The 20,095-nt window shown below is 38.2% G+C and overlaps 1 protein-coding gene and 1 pseudogene across 4 annotated transcripts in view; both read right to left on the bottom strand.

Annotated features, from left to right (window-relative positions):
* The window catches only part of LOC150094462 (hemocytin-like), a 2,636,009-nt gene that overhangs the window by 1,728,546 nt on the left and 887,368 nt on the right, over positions 1–20,095 (bottom strand). For all 4 annotated transcript variants that reach the window (XM_090412206.1, XM_090412207.1, XM_090412208.1 and 1 more), the window contains exon 25: positions 10,225–10,598. In XM_090412206.1, coding sequence (XP_090268332.1) covers positions 10,225–10,598 — 374 coding nt within the window. The remainder of the gene's footprint in view (positions 1–10,224; positions 10,599–20,095) is intronic.
* LOC150094463 (U6 spliceosomal RNA) lies at positions 1,112–1,207 on the bottom strand (annotated as a pseudogene).

The raw sequence follows: 20,095 nt of genomic DNA, 5'->3' as shown, positions 1-20,095 counted from the left end.
CTTCTTTCCATTCCATGGGCAGCTTTTCTGCAGCCAGACTTTCATTGAAAAGCCAGGTCAAGGCACTGTCAGTTCCCTAGCACATTCTCTCAAAACTCTTGGTGAAATGCTATCCAGTCCCACAGCTTTACTAACATCCAGAGTACTCAGTATGTGGAACACACTCTCCTCCTGCACCGCTAAACCTCGAACCTGCTCTATCCCTCTAGTATTCAAATTGAATCCTCTAGGATGAAATACTCCAATAAAGTGTTCATTGAACAATTCCACTATGTCCTCTGTATCAGTCACTCTATTCCCATTTTTATACCACAATGTCATTCTTCCACAGTCATTTCTCCTCCTACTGGCCACATAGCTAAAAAATTCTCTAGGATTTTCCTTGGATTTAAGGGCCAATCTTTTCTCATATTCTAGTTTTGCCTTCCTTACCATACTAGTCACTCTTCTGGCCTGTGTCTTATATTCTTCATGCACCTTCTCTTCACCTGTTTCCTTATTGTTTAATATTGTTTGTCATACACTTTACTCCAAATTGTGTCCTCTTCTTCACTCGTGGATTACAGCTTACCATTGCTGCTAACAAACATTCCTTCACAAAATTCCAAGTACTAATGATATCCCGGCCTTCCAATTCCTCCCTCCATGAAACTTCCCCAAGTTGACATCTAAGACTATTATAATCACCTGCTTTATAATTCCACATACGTTTCCATCTCTTTGATACTCCTGCATGTCTATTCATTTTCCAAGTCAAAACCATATGGTCACTCTCTCCAACTGGTTGGAGAGAGATGTCATCTGAGTTATTATCAGCTCTTCTGATGCTATAACCAAATCCAAAACTCTTGAACCTCTTGTTCTCTCTGTTACATGTTGCCTAAGACATTCATCACTAAGGAATTCTAGAAATTCCATTCCCTTATTGCTACAATCATCTTCCTTTCCCCAATCTATACTGCTGTAGTTAAAATCTCCCATAACAATCATTCTTCTTGCATTTGCCACGCTCAACTGTCTCAACATCTCTTGTTCCTCACCCTCTGTGCTCCTTGGTAGCAACACCCCACTAAATATACTGTCTTGCCCACCTCCACCTCACACCATAAAAAAAAAAGTGGAACGCTTCACAATTTTAGGTATCATCGTTGCACAGGGGCCATGCTAATCTTTTCTGGATTGTTCCAATTTTAAACCGAGTATATAATTTCTTGGTATCTTTAATGTATTGTAGAGAGAAACTGAAAGAGTATCAGCACTGGTGTCGAAAATCTAAGGAAGAATTACATCATTACCTACATGTCAACAGATTTTCATGATTACAGTCAAATGTGGACATATTGCCTCCCAATAAATTATATTGCACCAAAAAATGTGTTATAAATATTGTAAAAATTAAACTGCAATATGTTTTTGGCAAAAGTTACGAATTTCCTAATGACATAGTTAGGGAATTAATGTACAGTGCTTACAGTAATGTGATGCAGCTCTCAAAAAGTTATACAATACTTAGCATGAAGTGATTCAGGAGTTCTTGAGGTAAACTGACCCACTCCACTTTCAGAAAAAGGATAAGGATGTCTTGGTTTTTTGGAGAGAAATTTCCAGCTGCAATGCATCTCCCTATTGAGTCCCATAAGTATTCTATGGGACTGAGATCTGGGAAGTATGGTGGAACTCGATTTGATTAATATTCTCAGTCTCCAGAGGTATTTCCACTGCTCGGATATGATGTGGTGTGCACTGTCATCCATAAAATTGAATTCTTCGCCTACAGCTCTGCAGAACAATTGAACATGATGTTGAAGAACTTTGTTGCAATATCATTCACAAGTCATAGTAACTTTTTCCAGCACTTGTTCCAATAAGCATAATGCCTCCCCACAACATGACCCCAGCACTGCCATATCTAACCCTTTCAAGAACATTCTTACAATGGTATGTACTATCACTTTCATGCCAGATCAAGCATTATCCAGAATTGCAGGAAAGACTAAAATGACTCATATGTAAAGAGTACATTAACCCATTGGTGTGCTGTCTAATTTTTATGGATACAACACCGTCGAAAACATTCTCTTTGATGAGGTGGATAAAGGGATGCAGACTATACGACTTCAGGTATATAGGCCTACTTGTTACAACTTCTTGCAATAGTTTGTCAAGATATCTGCATACCTGTGCTTGAATGGAGCCGATTTGCCATGGTCACATGTCGATTATATTTTGCTGATAATAATCAAAACTCTGTCTTCGTGTTCCATGATGGAATGAATGGGACATCTTAACAAATGTTTAGAACACATTCCATTGGTTTGACATGCCCAGAGCTGACATGCCATAGTACACTGATTACGTTTTGCTGATATAATCAAAAATCTGTCTTCATGATCTGTGGCAGAGCAAGAGCAATCTCTTAGGAAATGTGTGGAACATATTCCAATGGTTTGAAACAATAAAATGTATTCCCTACATTTCCTAAGAGATCCTTTCCAATTATTTTTCGCTGCATAAAATCATCTAGATGATGTCATTGAGAAATTACAAGAAATCCAAGTTTTCAACTTCATTCCGTCATGGAAAGAACTTCCTTCAGACACAATTTGCTTAGTGCAGATGTTTGCCATTTATCTCGTTGAGTGCTACCACATGATCCCTTTGCATGCAAAGTGGTCATGTTGTAGCATGACCCATCATATCCCACCTGGAACTGAAATATAGTGTACACAACTTTATTTCTCAAGCCATTATCCCCATATGAGGCCATTCCCGCAACATTCTGCCTGTGCAATTCTATTTTCCCTGTCCCAACACTAACTTTCCCAGAAAACAAGTTTCTCCAAATTCCCGCACCCTTCTGAATTCAAATGCAGTTAATCTCTTGCATATAGCTCCTTCTATCCTGAAACACACTCCACACATATTTGTATTCCAGACCCATTTCCCTGCAGTGATGCCAGTAAGAGGAGGATGAATTTATTTGGAGTGTCATGTATGAAGATTCGATGTATTCTCACTATCATCTAATTTATCATCACTGTTCTTCTCCTCCAGGACAACACACTCACTATCCTTCCTTGAATACATTTCTGCTGCACTACATCTTACATCAACCTCAAATCTCATGCTGCATAATTCATGCTACTTCTTAGGTCATTCGTCCCAACCATTACTATCATCTCCTCCATACTTTCACTCCTTTTTGCTGCCATTGCCATACTCAATATCATTCCACTAGGTAAACAGTCCACTGGCACTGCACTCTGCACACCCCAAATCATCGAATCTTCATACATGACACTCCAAATAAATTCATCCTTCTCTCACTGGCATCCCTTACTCTTACAGCTTGAAATATTTTCTCCTTTCTCTCCTACTCTCCCTACTCAATTCCACCTCTCTATCCCTTGCTTCTGCTCTCTCATCTTTCTGCAATTCCCTCTTCCACTGTCTCTCACATTCTCTTGCCATTTCACTCTCCCTTCTCTCTGATGCTGTTCTCTTACACCAACAGTTCTATTTCTGATGCTATGATCAAATCTAGAACTCTCTATCCTTATGTTTCCTCTATATTCCATACATTCTGCTTCAAATGCCATTCATATACATATAATTATTGCGATCAGACAAACCATCTCTGTCCATTAAACTACCCAAACCTAAATCTATATATAGGTATTTAACGTCCTCCAATACACTACTTTTATCTACAAAATGAAAATCACCCATTTCCGAAGCACTATCTCTGATGCCGTTAAATTCTAAAATCAAGACATTCATATCTCCCAGCACCTCCCACTGCCTGCATTTCATGCACACATACACATTTCCATTTTGCACCTGTCATATTCTTAAACAATGCAAAAAGCATATATACCGCATGCATAGCATATAAAATTGTAATCTTCAGCTAGGTTTAATGTTGTCTTTAAATAGAGGAGGGCTAAGGCTGTTACTAAAGCTGGCAGCCACCATGTTGAATATAATCACTATACATGGAGTCAATACTCAGATGAGATCGTAAAATCCTAACTAAATATGAAACAAATACCATATAATTATTCAAAAAAAACCATCAATTTGAACAGCACATAAAATACTAATATTGTCACAAAATAAACACAATAATATATTTCCTTACTACTAATACTTATATTTTTTTTAACAGCTCAGTGTTGCTTGTTGAATGGGTCTTCATGAGCTAGCAGTACCCTTCTCATAAGGTGACAAATGAGTTGCATAAGAGAAAATTCATATACAGTGATTTTCTTGGACTTTGAAATAAGGATTGGTGCATAAACTGTAGAAGATGGGAATAGAAAATAGATCGGTTAGATAGATTTAAGATTGGCTCTCTGAAAGATACGAACAAGTTGTGTATGATAGAGCAGTGTCTCACACTATGAAGGTGACCAGAAGGTCTAAGAATAGGGGTCTATTCTTACTACCTACCCCTACTGTTTAACTTATTTGTTAAAGATATTTCATGTGGATTGAATGAAGTTCTTCAAATGTTGATGATTCAAAGTTAGATAGTATTATCAGGAGTACTGCTGATGTTAATTCTCCATGGGAAAATATGAATAGACCTTTGGCTACAGATGAGTGGGAATGAAATTTTAATATTAATAATGCTATTAACAATATTAATAATTAATAATGCCGGCCTGGTTGGCTGAGTGGTTAGCGTATCTGCTCTCCAGCCAAAAGGCTGAGGATTCGAATCCTGCCGTTGGCATGGATGTTTGTGATTGTCTGTGAAAATACTAGTGGTGATGGTGGGTGGTAGATGGCATTGGTGTAGTTGGTGGAATGAGTGAGTGGTGGAGACGGAGTGGTAGGTACCCTCCCTCGATGAGTCTTTGTACTCCCTCAAGGTGTCACATAATAATAATAATAATAATAATAATAATAATAATAATAAATGCAAGATGCAACACTTTGGGGTGCAGGGATATAAGGCTGGTTACTGTATTGGTGGAGCTGTGCATCAGGAAGCGGGTGAGATTCATGATCTTGAGGTGACAGTAGACAGTGGACTAAAGTTCCCAGACCACACTTCAAGTGTAGTGAATACTCTCATCCTATTGCTGCTATGATGAAAAAAGTACATTGGCATATATGGAGGTGGCGGTGGTGGTGGTGGTACCTCTATATAAGGGCCTGGTAAGACTACACACATACTTTGTGCTCAAAATTAGTTGCCTAGTTTTCATTGTGATGTGAGTACACTAGAGTGGATCCAAATACGAATGACCAAAGTAATATTGGGACTGTGGAATGTTGGTTATGCTGACCAGTTCAGGGAATGTGGATCACAGCATTTGGTGTATATGAAGAAAAGAGGAACTGTGATAGAGATCTTCAAGTTGGTTAAGGGATTTTACCACATTAATGCAGATGGAATTATACATCAAGTGTAGAGTAAATTGGAAAGAACAAAAAGACCACCCTTGAAGTTGTACAAAGATGTGGTAAAGTTCGGTGTATGGAGTAGATTTTTTATATGGAGATTTGTTAGTAAGCAGAATGCACTACCAGAGTGCATGGTGGATACAAGGATTGAATAATTTCAAACTTCATTATGATAAATGTTGCTGGTTGTGTGAGCCTTCCATTATGAGTGTAATGACTCCATGATGTTTACTATAATAATAATGCTGAGAAATACTGTTATAACCAACAACACCTAAGCCATTCTATATGCAAACAGCATATGTATCTGACTGAATAATGTGAGCTCTTGTTTATGATAATAATCAAGACTGCACAAGAGTGTTTATGGTAATAAACAAGAGAGGTTATGGTAATAAACAAGAGAGGTTATGGTAATAAACTGATAAATTACATAGCAATATGACTTTGATAAATTAATGCCTCCATGGAGTCATAAAACTCATTGTGTGAGATCCAAACTATCAAGAAATCTATCGTACATCTTCTTGAAACGATTAACTAACAAAGCAGTTATAAATGATTCTGACAAGTGTTCATTAGAAATCAACACTTGTTGTGCCACCTCTAACCATTACAGAAATATTTCCAGTGTATTAATCCTATAAAATCCTTTGAGTAACTTAAATGTTTCTGTCATATTCCCTTCTCCTTTTTGCCTAACAACCAATTTTTGCAACTTACAAACTCTCAATTAAGCCTAATAAGGAGAATTCCACACACCAATCACCAACTTGTTCCCTTACCTCTGGATCCTCTTTGCCATTTACTCATCCCCAAGAAACCCAGGTGATCAGACATCAGCACAGTAATTCAGATGTAGTTGTTTCAAGTCTTTATAAAGAGGAATGATAATAACCTTATTTCTGCTTGCTAGTGTGTTCTTCAATAACCAAGCAATCTTAAGAGCTCTCCTGACTACTTTAGTAATATGCCCTCTAAACTTCAACTCTCTGTGTATTACTACCCCCAAATCCCTGCCTTCATTGATTTCCTAGAGTACAGTTTCCCCCCAGTGTGGTATAAATCTTGTAATTTTATCCCAAAATGCATAATTTTAAACTTTTATTATTATTATTATTATTATTATTATTAAACAAGACCTCATGGAGTCAAAGACTCATCTAGGAGGTCCTTTTATCTCACACACACATCTCATCATACCGTATCTTAAACACATTCAAACTCCTTGCAGACACCACACTCTCAGGCAAGGCATTCCAATCATTCACAACTCTGCACGAAAAAAAACTGCCTCTCACTCCCCTACTCACACCTTCTTTATACAGTTTCCAGGGATGACCTCTGGTTCTCCCCTGATCTCCCACTATTCTCTGTAGAACTTCTCCACCATTGATCCTATAACAACCCCTTACCAACTTGTAGGTCTCTATCATATCTCCCCTCTTCCTTCTCTCCACTAGACTCTGCAAATTACATCTTTTCAATCTTTCCTCATACTCGACATTCCAGAGGTCAGAAACTACCTTAGTCAGTCGCCTTTGGACCCTTTCCAACATCTCTTCATCCTTTTGAAAACCAGGTGACCAAATCTGGGCACAATAGTCCATGTGTGGCCTAATCAAAGCCTTATACAATGGAACAAGAATCTCCCTACTTCTACACGTCAGTGTCCTCCTCATCATTCCCAGAAGTCTTTGTGTTGTCTTCACAATTTTGGCAATGTGTCCCCTAAATTTTAGATCCTTATCCACTATCACTCCCAGATCTCTTATTTCCTCTACTGTCTGCCGATTTAAATCATCCTGAAAGCTCTGTGTATCATCTTGATTACCTATTACCCTACATTGCTTCATCAGCAAACAAATAAATATCTCCCTTCAAATTATTTCATATATCATTTATATACAAAATTAAACAGCAGTGGTCCAAGCACAGAGCCCTGTGGCACACCACTATTCACCAATCTTCTTCCAGATTCTACTCCTCTATATACAACTTTTTGGTATCTGTCCATCAGCCACCCTTTTATCCATATCACTAGTTTCATATCCATCTCCATTTGTTACAGTCTGTGCAACAGAGATCCATGTGGTAACCTCACAAACACCTTTGCAAAATCCAACAGTATCATCTTCCACACATTCCCTTTATGCAACTCAGCTGTCACTCTATTATATAAAGTTAGAAGATTACTAAGGCATGACTGACCCTTCACAAAGCCATGCTACCCCCTCATAGCATATCATATTCTTATCCAACACTCCTGAATTCTCCACTTGCTGACCGACTTTTCCATTACTTTTACCACCACTCCTGAGATAGTAATTAGTTTATAATTTGCTATTACAGACTTAGATCCTTCTTTATGCAAAGGAATTATTTTGCCTGCCTTCCATTCTCTTGGGATTATGCCAGAGCTCAGACTTAAATTAAGCAGCCTGGTCAATTCTCATAAAACGTGAGACAATATCCCATTCAATCCCTACACATCTTGTAATTATTATTAGATATTCACAGCTGTACCTACATTCAGATTCTGCAATATCCTAAGTACCTGCAGTTCATCAACCTCTGATTTCATTAGTAACTGTCACATGTGTCATGACAATATCTTAACTTGGATGATATACCCTTGCAAAATGATCACACAGTAGCTCAATAATTTCATCTCTCTTTGTTACCTCTTTACCATCTGCACTAATTAAAGTTATCCTTCCAAAGTCATTCTTCCTCCTACTTGCAACATAAAGAAATAGCTCTTTGGGATTTCCTTTCATCTGCTCGGCTAATTTCTTCTTATAACCTCATTATGCATTCTTTTATTACCTCATCCTTGTACTGTTCTTGAGTAAGCTGGTCACCTTTCTCCTTATTATTATTATTATTATTATTAACATTTGACCTTCATGGAGTCAGAGACTCATCGTGGGAGGTACACACTATTGAATACAATGCTCAACCAACTGTGTCTTAAACTGATTCAATGTGTCCACAACACACTCAGGCAATGCATTCCACTCGCCAACCAGCCTCCATGCAAAGAACCTGCTTCTCACTCCTCTGTTCACACCCTCCTTATACAGTTTACAGCAATGGCCTCTTGTTCTACTCCCCTCTCCCATTCTATAAAAAATCTCTTCCATGTCTACCCGATAACAACTCCTGACCAGCTTATATGTCTCAATCATATTCCTCCATCTTCCTCCTATTCACGAGGCTCTGCAACTTAGATATTCTCAATCTGTTCTCATACTCCACATTCCAAGGACCATTGACTACCTTTGTGAATCCTTTCTGGACCCTTTTCAACATATCCTCGTCACCACGACAATCCAGCGACCAAATCTGTGCACAATAATCCATATGAGGCCTGATCAAGACCTTATACAATGGAATCATAACCTCTCTATTTCTGCATGTCAGGGTTCTCCACATCATTGCCATTATTCAATGTCATGTCTTCACAACTTGTGCAATGTGGCCCCTGAATTTCAGGTCCTTGTCCACCATCACTCCTAGATCTCTCATCTCCTCTACTTCCATTAAAGTTTTCCCACCAAGTGTTACATTGCATCCCATCGTTGCTTACCAAATCTCAAAACCTTACACTTGGCAACATTGAACTGAGTTTCACTTACCTGCCCATTCATGAAATCTATGCAATCCTTTCTACTTTCTCCTGGTCACCTATCTTCACAACATTTTTTTTTTTTTAGATCATGCTTAATGATAATAGGCATCCATCTAATGAATGATTACTATCATTAAGCATGCATGCCTACCTAATTTATCCTCATGGTCTTGGGTTTACAATGTGTTATTGCTTTCTACAGAAACTCATTTACTATCACCCCATGACTATCTCTAATTTATCAGCATTACTAGGAACCTTAAATATTATCTGGGGTAGTTGGATGTTTTTTTCCCCCCACTTGGTTAGACTATAAATTATATATTTAGTTTAATCCTTTATCCAAGTGCAAGCAAACAAAGTTTGTGCCTGAAGTATCCTCAAGACTGGGACAGCAAAGGTGGACAAAGCTTTTGGCAACTTGTATAGGTAAACATGATTTTTGCATTGCTTCAACCTTGGTATCACCTCTTGGTCTAGCTCCCACTCAATAAAGGTCAAAACTAGTCTGGGTAGTGATCTTCCCATAATGCATAGCATTATACATTTGTGCAAGGAGATGTGCTTTGCATTATGGGATACCAAGGCAAGTGATGTGAAACTTTGTCCACCTTTGCTATGAGTTGTCCCAATCCTGAAGATACTTTAGGTGCAAACTTTGTTTGCTTACACTTGGATAAAAGATTAAACTAAATATATAATTTATAATCTGGGGTACTTCTGCTTCGAAATATACTTGGGTTCAATATGATTCAAACCATACATAATATAATACAACATCTATATAAGCACTGTTATAAATCAGGTGCATTTCTTTTTGATGACTATTTTGTCATTTTGTGACGATTACTTACAGCATAATAATACACTATATAATAGTAAGCATAACATGCTGAAGTTTTCTATACTTCCCTATTCTCATTTAAACTTGAATATATGCGAAATGACAAAATGAACAATTTTGGGTGCGATTCACTTAAGTGGTCTTTATTATAACTGAGAGATATTATTTTACTCTATTGTGTGCTATTCTTCCAAATTGCTTTTTTCATCCTATCAAAAATGAATGATAAAGCAAAATTTGGTGGTTCCAAAAGCTAATATGCATTCCTAATAAAGTGACCACTGACTGCATGCAAAATAGAAAAACAACTTAATGCTACTAGCTATCTTACCACAGTCACAGTAAACTCGGATTTCATAATCTTCACACATTCCTGATGGCTGTTCATCATCATTACAAATTAAACCCTTAGGAAGGTTACAGAGAACATTCTGTCCTGCTAATCTATAGGATACTTTAGACCCTGCAACTCGACATTCAATAGCTGTCACATTATAAAAGTCACAAAATTCTATATAATGTTTTAGCAGATGAGGATCCAAGAGCAGTTCATAATCACCACCTGATGCAGGTGGTGTATTCATCCAATGACTCCAGCCTGTTTGAGTACATCCAGGTAAAATTTGAATTGGTCCAGTAGTAAGAGCTGTGGTAGCTGTAGCACATGGTTTCCCTCTGCAATGAATTTCACCTTGCCAACAATGACTATAAATAGAAAAGATAAATTTTAGAATGAAGTCAATATTTTATTTTCATAACTGATTTCTCTACTATATCAAGCATAAAAAGTACCAAAAAGGCTAATGATAATTTACAGATTCATTGTTCTTTCTTTTAACCCTATACACATAATACTTATAAAATAATTAAAAGTTTGCATTGATAATTTTAAAAAATTCATTTTAAACTCAAAGTCATGATAAAAATAAAAAGGGAAAAAAATATGAAAAATTTGATGTACAGCATGTGTTTGAAGGAAAGATGGAATTATACAGGCATGATTGGATGCATTTGAATGACTTTGGAGTGAGTGCACTAGATACATTTTTGATAGATGGAAGTACAGTGTGTGATGCATGCAAGAGATCAGAAATTATTATTATTATTATTATTATTTGACACCTCCAGGGAGTCCAAAGACTCATTGAGGGAGAGTGTGCCAACACTATCGAACGATTTTCCCCTTCCAACTACTAACCACGCTCAAACTTACTTAACTGAGCCATTAGTAACAGAGGCTCTACCAATCGACCAACCTTTGCCGGCAACATGATTGCCGAAATCAGGAGAATGGTATTGAAGAGAACGAAATGCTTGTCAGTGCAAATAGTAGCAGTGTGAGAGATGAAGAGAGAGAGAGAGAGAGAGAGAGAGAGAGAGAGAGAGAGCTGGAACACAAAATAAATGGGAAATTTGGAAGCCTGAGTGGACAAGGAAAGCTGATGTTGAAAGTAGTAGTGATATGTGTATGGAGATGGAGTACATTGCAATATGGGTGGGGAATTTGAGACTGAGCAGATATATGTGGTAAGTGATGTTAAAGGTGATTGGGCAAGGGTAGATGTTGTGAGGAAATCGTAATCAACAAGTGGTGTGGATAGGACTGGTTACAGACCTAAAAGTGAACTTCTGAGTTTATTTCTATGTGTCAGAAGTATCACAAATACAAGTGATGAAACGGTTTCACTGATTGAGTTCATTCACCCCAAAATCATTGGAATAAGTGAAACGTAGTTGAATGAAGATGATATCCATGGGAATAGAAATAGAAGGGTACAGTGTTTTTCATGGAGATAGAACAGACAAGAAGGAAGAGAATGCTCCTGATGATAGCTGGAGAATAATGTACTCACAAGGCAGACATTATTATTATTATTATTATTATTATTATTATTGTTATTATTAAGAGAACCAGTGAGTCAGGTACTCATCGATGGAGGCCATACTACATGCATCAGCTATCATACTTATTCTTGAATTCATTCACACTGTTTGCAGATACTACATCCAATGGCAATCCATTCCAATCATATGCCACCCTCTGAGAGAAAAATCTAGCCATAACACCCTTCTTAGGGGCATTCATTCTTAGTTTCTAAGGATGCACTCTTGTCCTTTCCCCAAAAATTCCATCAACTGAAATCCTGTTTGACTCTTTCAGAAGTTTGTAAGTCATATCACTCCTCTTTCTCCTGTTTGCTAGTTTCTGCAGTACAAATTCTCAATCTGTCTTCATAATCAGTATTCCATAATACTGATATCATTTTTAACACTCTCCTTTGCACTCTCTTCACTATATCAGAATCACAACAGAAACCAGGAAACCACACCTGCACACAATAGTCTAAGTGCAATCTTATCAGGGTCTTGTAAAGATGCAGTGATATGTGTATGGAGATGGAGTACATTGCAACATAGGTGGGGAAGTTGAGACTGGAAGTTATCAAAGTGAATGACAATATTTACTGGCATTGAACTGACATCCATTTTCCCAGGCCCACAATTCCAGCCTATTGAAATCATTCTGCAAGTACTGCATATCAGCAGCATTCCTGATTATCCTAACTATCATTGCATCATCAGCAAATGGCTGTATGTTGCCTGTCAAATCCTTCCCGATATCGTTAATGTACAGATTGAATAAAAGTGCACCAAGGATTTATCCTTGTGGTACACCATGGGTTACCTTAAATCTTGAAGACTCACATCCCCTGTATATCACTTTTTGATATCGCCAGTCAGCTATCTTCTTAACCACATTAATATTTTATAATCAAAACTCAAATACTTCAATTTATGCAGCAGTCTTCCATATTGTATTCTGTCAAAAGCTTCAACAAAATTCAAATGTGACATGGTGTATCCATTCCCCTTGTCTAGTTGAATGGTAATATTATTATAGAATGTGAGCAAGTTGCTAAAACGTGACCTTCCCTTAGTAGACCCATGCTGTTCACTGCAAGTTGAGATTCACTGTCAACTCAATTCTGAATGTGAACCCTAACTAATTTTTCTAAAATTTTCACCACTCCTGAGATACTGATTGGTCAATAGATGGATGAATCCTTCTTTGCACCACCCTTGTGCAATGGATTACTGTGCATTCTTTCCATTCATGCAGAATCTTCCCTGTTCTGAGCCTCATAATACATACCCTGGTCAAAGGAATAGCCGGTTCATTCTTTTAGAATCCATCAGTCCCTATTGCTGAATTCTTATTCAGTTTGTGCAACAGCTCTAATACCTCCTCTTCATACACCCGAGTTTCCTCATTCAGTGAAGTGGTAGCAGAGTACTAAATGTTGCATACACCAGTTTTATAGCTTTTAGCAAATTTACCATCTGCATTCAGAAGAGTTATTCATTCATATTAATTCTTTCTTTTACTTGCAGCATATTGATAGAATTTTTATGGGCTGTCTTCAGCTTGCAGCACCAGAATCTTTTCATACTCGCACTTAGCTTTCCATACAAGAGTTGTGACTCTTCTAGCCTGATGCTTATAATTTTCTTAACGGACATCATCCATTTGCACACAGTATTCTTTGCACATCATCCATTTATTATGAAAATCTTGCTTAATAAGATTACACATTCACTTGATGCCTACCCTATTTATTCTTCGAACTTTAGAACACATTCTGATATTGCATTATTTAAGTATTTTTTTTCAATGCTTCTCATGAACTGTCGATATTCTTTCCATCCAGCAACTGATACCATTCCACTGAACTCAGTATACTCCTCAGGTAGTCATATTTTTTTTTAGTTCAGCATGTAACCTTTTTTGAATGGAACATACATAAACTTAGTCACTTCCTAAGTATGTGCTGCATGATTACTGTCATCAACTGGAGGAAGAATAGTTACGTCTTTAACCGAAACACTCTCTGACATTATAATCAAATTTAACATTCTTTGACCTCGAGTTCCTACTGTCACATGCTGCTTGTGGAAGTTGGCAATAGCACAATAAATTCAGTTTCATTCTTATGAGATTTTATTGCTACACATTTAATATTTGGATAATTAAAATCTTCCATTATGATTACTCTTTTTGCAGTCATCTTTTCTATTTGGTGATGCATTCCTTCATCACTAGCAACCAAAACACCACATCTGTAACAACACCCCACTATGTAATAAGTCATGTTGATCTTGTCAGCTTCCACCTCACACCAGATGGCTTCAAATTCACTGCTGCATGAAATACTGTTACTAGCGCTACAATCATAGTTCTCAATATTAACTGGATTCAAGTCATCTGATATCATTAGCAGCATATCCCCCTCCTCTCCTATCCTGTTGATCCTTCTTAAAAATACAGTATCCTTTACACTCGATACCAGTTAGTATGTCTGATTCTGAAAGCCAAGTCTCACTAATGTAGACAATCTGAGGTCCCAACATATTGACCAAGGGAAAAAACTCTACCACTTTGTTTCTGATACTCTTAGCATTTGTATATAGACATAATGTTACCTGCATGCTCTTTTGTATACTCTTGTTTGCAGTCTACATGACAGAGTTGAATAACTTGTAGATCTCTGTTCTTCTCTAAACGTGAAAGAGAGAAATAGCAGCAATGGTTATTAGGCAGAGTAGTGTAAAGTGGAGATTGACAGGAAAATATATTTAGTTGGATGTTGCAATAGGCAAGAGAATGTGAAGGATGTGATGAAGAAATGTATAAAGTACTTGGATTAGTGAACAAAGGAAGAGTAATAATTATTATTATTATCCAGGCCTCCATGGAGTCAAAAAACTCATCGTGGGAGGAGGTCGTTTTTAGGAAACACAAAGTTTATCATACCACTCCTTGAACCCACTGACTGTCCCCACTCCAACTGCTCTCAATGGATTTCAAGGTTCAACCAACCTCCACGCAAAGAAACCACTTCTCATCGTCTTGCACACAGCCTCCTTTCGTAACTTCCAGGGATGGCCCCTTGTCATCGCTCCTTCCTGCCATTCCACCAAGTGAAAGAACTCTCCAATGTCTACCCTGTAACTGCCTCTCAACAGTTTAAAAGTCTCGATCATATCACCTCTCCTTCTTCTATCCACCAAACTCTGCGGTCCACATTCCCTCAGTCAATCCTTATAACTCATATTATACAGTCCTGAAACCACCTTTGTCATCCGTCTTTGTACCCTTTCCACAGTTAATTTATCCCCTTCAAATCCTGGGGACCAAATCTGAGAACAATAGTCTAAGTGTGGTCTGAGCCTTATACAATGAAATGATAACTGTTTTATCTCTGCAGGTCAGCATCCTTCTCAGTATTGCAGCAATCCTCTGAGTTACCCTCACTATCTTTGCAATATGCTCCCTGAATTTCAGTTTTCTATCAATCAAAACCCCCAGATCTCTTGTCTTCCCTACCTCCTCCAGTACAGCTCCTCCAATTGAGAATGCATCCTCCCATTGAGTATGCATCCTCCCATTATAGGCGATTTTAATTATGGCAGTATAAATTGGACTGAAGAGAGAGCATTTGGGAATAAGGAAAATTAATTTCTGAGGCAGTACATATAAGAGGGAACTTGTGAATTGAGAGTTTTAGATCTGATCATTTCATTAGAAGATGTAATTGTGAGTGGGGTTTCACACTTTCCTACAACAGGTGAGAGTGATCGATCATTAAGTGATCCTGGATTGTGTCTAGCCATATGCAGACTTCTGTGAGGAAAGTATATATGTGGAATTACAAGGCAGGTGAATTATGACAAGCTTAGGAGACAGCTTGGAGCTATAGCATGGAATGAAGAATTGAGTGGTAAGGAAATAAATACTGTTTGGGAACTGATAAAGAAATACATAACAACATTAATGATTGCATTCCAAAGGTCAAAAGGCTGAATGAGGTAGGTATAAAATGGATCAATAAGGGGTTAAGCATGAAATCTGGAAGAAGCAGGCACTTTGGAGACAGTACAAGATCAATAATGGTACAGTGATATGAAAAAGTACAAAGAAGAGTGACTCGGTTAGTAAAGAAAACAAAAGTGCAGTATGAGCAGAAATTGGCATATCAGGCAAAGAAAAATCTTAGACAGTTTTTAAGATATGTGGCACGTAGAAGGAAGAATGATTATGGTAAGATGATGTTAATGGATGAAAATTGTAGAATGATAACTGCTGGAGAAGACATTCTTGAGATATTCAGTGATCAGTTTATCAAGAGAGTTTGAACAGAATTCATCCAAATCAGAGTGGAATTATGAGAAAATTAAGTGCAGAGGACATAGTAGAAGATGGCTTAATTGTGAATGAGCAGGAGGTATTTGAGGAAATAAATAACCTTGATGTCAATAAGGCAATAGGGTTTGCTGACATAATCACCATCGCTTCTTAAGGGAAGTAGCAGTAGCATTGGCATGCTGTTTTAATAAGAGTTTTACAACAGCATAGATGAAAGGGAGTGGAAGCAATGTAAAATTGTTCCACAGCATAAATGTAGTGATAAGGCTGTGGCTTCAAATTATAGGCCAATATGTATATCTAGAGTTGTAGAAGGTACTCCTCATAGTACCTTCTACAAATGGGTTGATAAAATACAAAAATGGTTTGATAAAAGTTGTATTCTCTGTGAATATCAGCATGGGTTTGCTAAAGAGAGATCATGTTTTACTAACTTAGTTTTTGGGACCATTGTTGTTCGTTTTGTATATTTATTTATTTATTTGTTCTTATGGCAAAAAGGAATGCAAAACATCTACAGATCAATGTCCAATCTGGAAAGCCAATCCAGGGCCTCATCAGTCACCTTGTGGATGTCGTGAAGGCCACTACTATGAAATTGGAGTCTTGGGCAGTTGTTCACAGTATGAGTAATTGTCAGGGCTACGAGAGAACAATCACAATAAGGGTGGTCTAACAGACTCCATTTATGTAGTCTGTAGCCACATCTGCCCTAGTTAGTTCTGATCCTGTTGATAGATGACCAAAACTTCCTAGGAAGAGTAAAACCAGGCTGCAGAGCACGGGAACTTCTACCAAGGAGCTGTTTGTTGGGGGATTGTTGGACCAGTATTCTCTCCACATGTTTGGTGTTGATGGTAGGGCAGCTGAACAGAATTTGTCCATGGACAGAAAGGCTTTCTAGATTTTAGGCAAAGACTAGGTGACTTTATGAGAGTCTAGTGTAGGGGCAGGAGTGGGTTGCTCATCACTTTATTAAATTCTTTAATCGATGCTTGTCTTCTCCATACGTTTGGTGGAGCAATGTTAGATAGGACAGGTAGCCAGGAGAGAGGGGTGCTTCTCTGTCCCACTAATTGTGCACATGGTAGAATTTAGCTGGGTGTCTATAATGTTAGTGTGTGCACATCTTTCCCAGACAGGGGCACAGTATTCTGCTGCAGAGAATGCAAGGGCTAGTGCAGATGACCTTAGGACTTCTGCACCACAACCCTAGGTTGTTCCAGCAAGCCTGGAAATGATATTGTTTCCTGTTTTAATTTTGTTCGTCAGGTTGGTGATGTGATTTTTATAGGTTAGGCTTCTGTCCAGGCTCACGCCAAGGCATTTCGGGTGAGGCTCATGTTCTACCATTTTTCCATAGAAAGAAAGGCTGAGGTGTCGATTTGCCTCTGCATTGTTCAGGTGATATACTGTGGACACATCTTTTGTTGGATTTGGCTTCAAGTACCACTGCTTGAAGTACTCTTCCAGGATGTTCAGGTCTGTGTTCAAGATTGATTCCAGGTTGGCAGAGGAGGTAGATTGATGTAGGATTGCTAGGTCATCGGCATACATATACTTGCTCGAGCTGGTATGTGGTAAGTCATACACATTGATGTTAAAAAGTAAAGGGGCTAACACAGAGCCCCGTGGGAGACCGTTGTGAAGGAATATGGGCATACTGTTTTTTCCACCAATATGGACCCGGAACTTTCATTGGAGAGAATGGATTCAAAAAGATGGAAAGTTTTTTGCAGCTTATACTATTTCCTAATTTTAGGAGGAGGCCCCTGATCCAGACTGTGTCATAAGCTGATGTTAGGTCAATGAAAGTGGCACTGGATTTAAGTTTCTTCTGGAAGAATGCTTCAATCTGTGGCCAGGATCTGGTCACAGCAACATCTTCACAGCCTGAAGCCAACTTGTTCAGTCGGGAGTGCGCTTTTGATGAGTGGAGAAATTTTTTTAAGGAGAATTCTTTCAAAGACCTTAAAGGTGGAGCAAAGCAAAGGATATGCCGTCGTAAATTTTTGACATCATTTGGATCTTTCCCTGATTTTGGCATGGTAATTATTTTGGTTTCTTACAACAGATTTGGTAGTTTTCCAGTCATAATTTTTGAGAAAAGGTCGGCCAGTCATATTTAAGCTCATTGACAGATATATTTTAGAAACTCGGGAAGGATACCATCCACTCATGCAGCATTATTATTATTATTATTATTATTATTATTATTATTATTATTTCCCAAGACCTCATGGAGTGAAAGACTCATCAGAGAAGTCCTTTTAACACACACACACACATCTCATCATGTCTTAAACACACTCAAACTCTTTGCAGACACTCTCAGGCAAGGCATTCCAATCATTCACAACTCTGCATGAAAAAAACCTGCCTTTCACTCCCCTACTCACACCCTCTTTATACAGTTTCCAGGGATGACCTCTGGTTCTCCCCTGATCTCCCACTATTCTCTGTAGAACTTCTCCACCATTGATCTTATAACAACCCCTTACCAACTTATAGGTCTCTATCATATTTCCCCTCTTCCTCCTGTCCACCAGACTCTACAAATTACATATTCGCAATCTTCCCACTGGACATTCCAGAGGTCAGAAACTACCTTAGTCAGTCGCCTTTGGACACTTTCCGACATCTCTTCATCCTTCTGAAAACCAGGTGACCAAATCTGGGCACAATAGTCCATGTGTGGCGTAATCAAAGCCTTATACAATGGAACAAGAATCTCCCTACTCCTACACGCCAGTGTTCTCCACATCATTCCCAGAAATCTTTGTGTTGTCTTCACAATTTTGGCAATGTGTCCACTAAATTGTAGATCCTTATCCACTATCACCCCCAGATCTCTTATTTCCTCTACCTGCAACAATATATTCTCACCAACCATAAATTCTGCATCCCATCTTTGTTTTCCAAATTTTAAAACCTTACATTTGGCAACATTGAACTCACATCCCCATTTTCTTGCCCAATCACTCAATTTATTCAAGTCTTCTTGCAAGGCCACAACATCTTCACTACTCTTTATGGTTCGTTCCAACTTTGCATCATCTGCAAACAACTGAATATCTCCATCCAAATCTTCGCCAATATCATTAATATACAAGTTAAATAGTAATGGCCCTAAAACAGACCCCTGAGCAATCCAATGCACTAATCTAATATCCAGCCCCCATCTGCTCTAGTTTGACTGTCAACTTATCATGAGGTACTCTATCAAAAGCCTTTGCGAAATCCAAGTATATTACTGTGTATCCTTCTCCTCTGTCCAAGGAAGCAGTCACTTTATTGTAATAACTAAGTAGATTACTAAACATTACCTCCCTTTAGCAAATCCATGCTGTCCATTAAAGATTATACCATTGTTGTCAATCCAACTCTGGATCCTAGTTCTCACAAGCTTCTCCAACAACTTAACCACAACACCTGACACACATAGGCCTATAGTCTGATGCTTGAGTTCGATCACCTCCTTTATGAAGTGGCACAATCTTGCCCTCCTTCCACTCTTTAGGAACTTATCAAGTGCGAGACTCGTATTAAAAAAATATGTCAAGGCAGGTGTGAACTCTCTGGCACATTCCTTCAGAATATGCAGTGATATATTATCAAGTCCCACAGCCTTATTTACATCTAGTTTACTCAACTCCCCAAACACCTCTTGCTCACTTACAGTCAGTCTCTCCTCCCCATCATCAACTGCTCTCAATCTCTTCATGAAGTCACATTCACAAGATTGAAAGATCTTTATGAACTGCTAATTAAGTATCTCCACGAAACATTCTGCAACAGCTGTCTTTATACCATTTCCTCCAATCAATGTCATCCTTCCATAATCATTCTTTCTTTTGCTGGCTACATATTGAAAGAACTCCCTAGGATTCTTTTTTGGCTTCATTAGCTAACTGCTGTTCATACCTCTCTTTAGCTACTCTCACCAACCAAGTCACCCTCCTTGCCTGGTCTCTGTAGACCTCATGAAATTGGTTAC

This window comes from Typopeltis vanoorti, chromosome 22 (genome assembly GCF_054136105.1).
Source record: "Typopeltis vanoorti isolate ZY-2024b chromosome 22, IOZ_Tvanoo_1.0, whole genome shotgun sequence".
NCBI classification, from domain to species: domain Eukaryota; kingdom Metazoa; phylum Arthropoda; class Arachnida; order Uropygi; family Thelyphonidae; genus Typopeltis; species Typopeltis vanoorti.
This window is presented reverse-complemented; position numbering and strand designations above follow the sequence as displayed.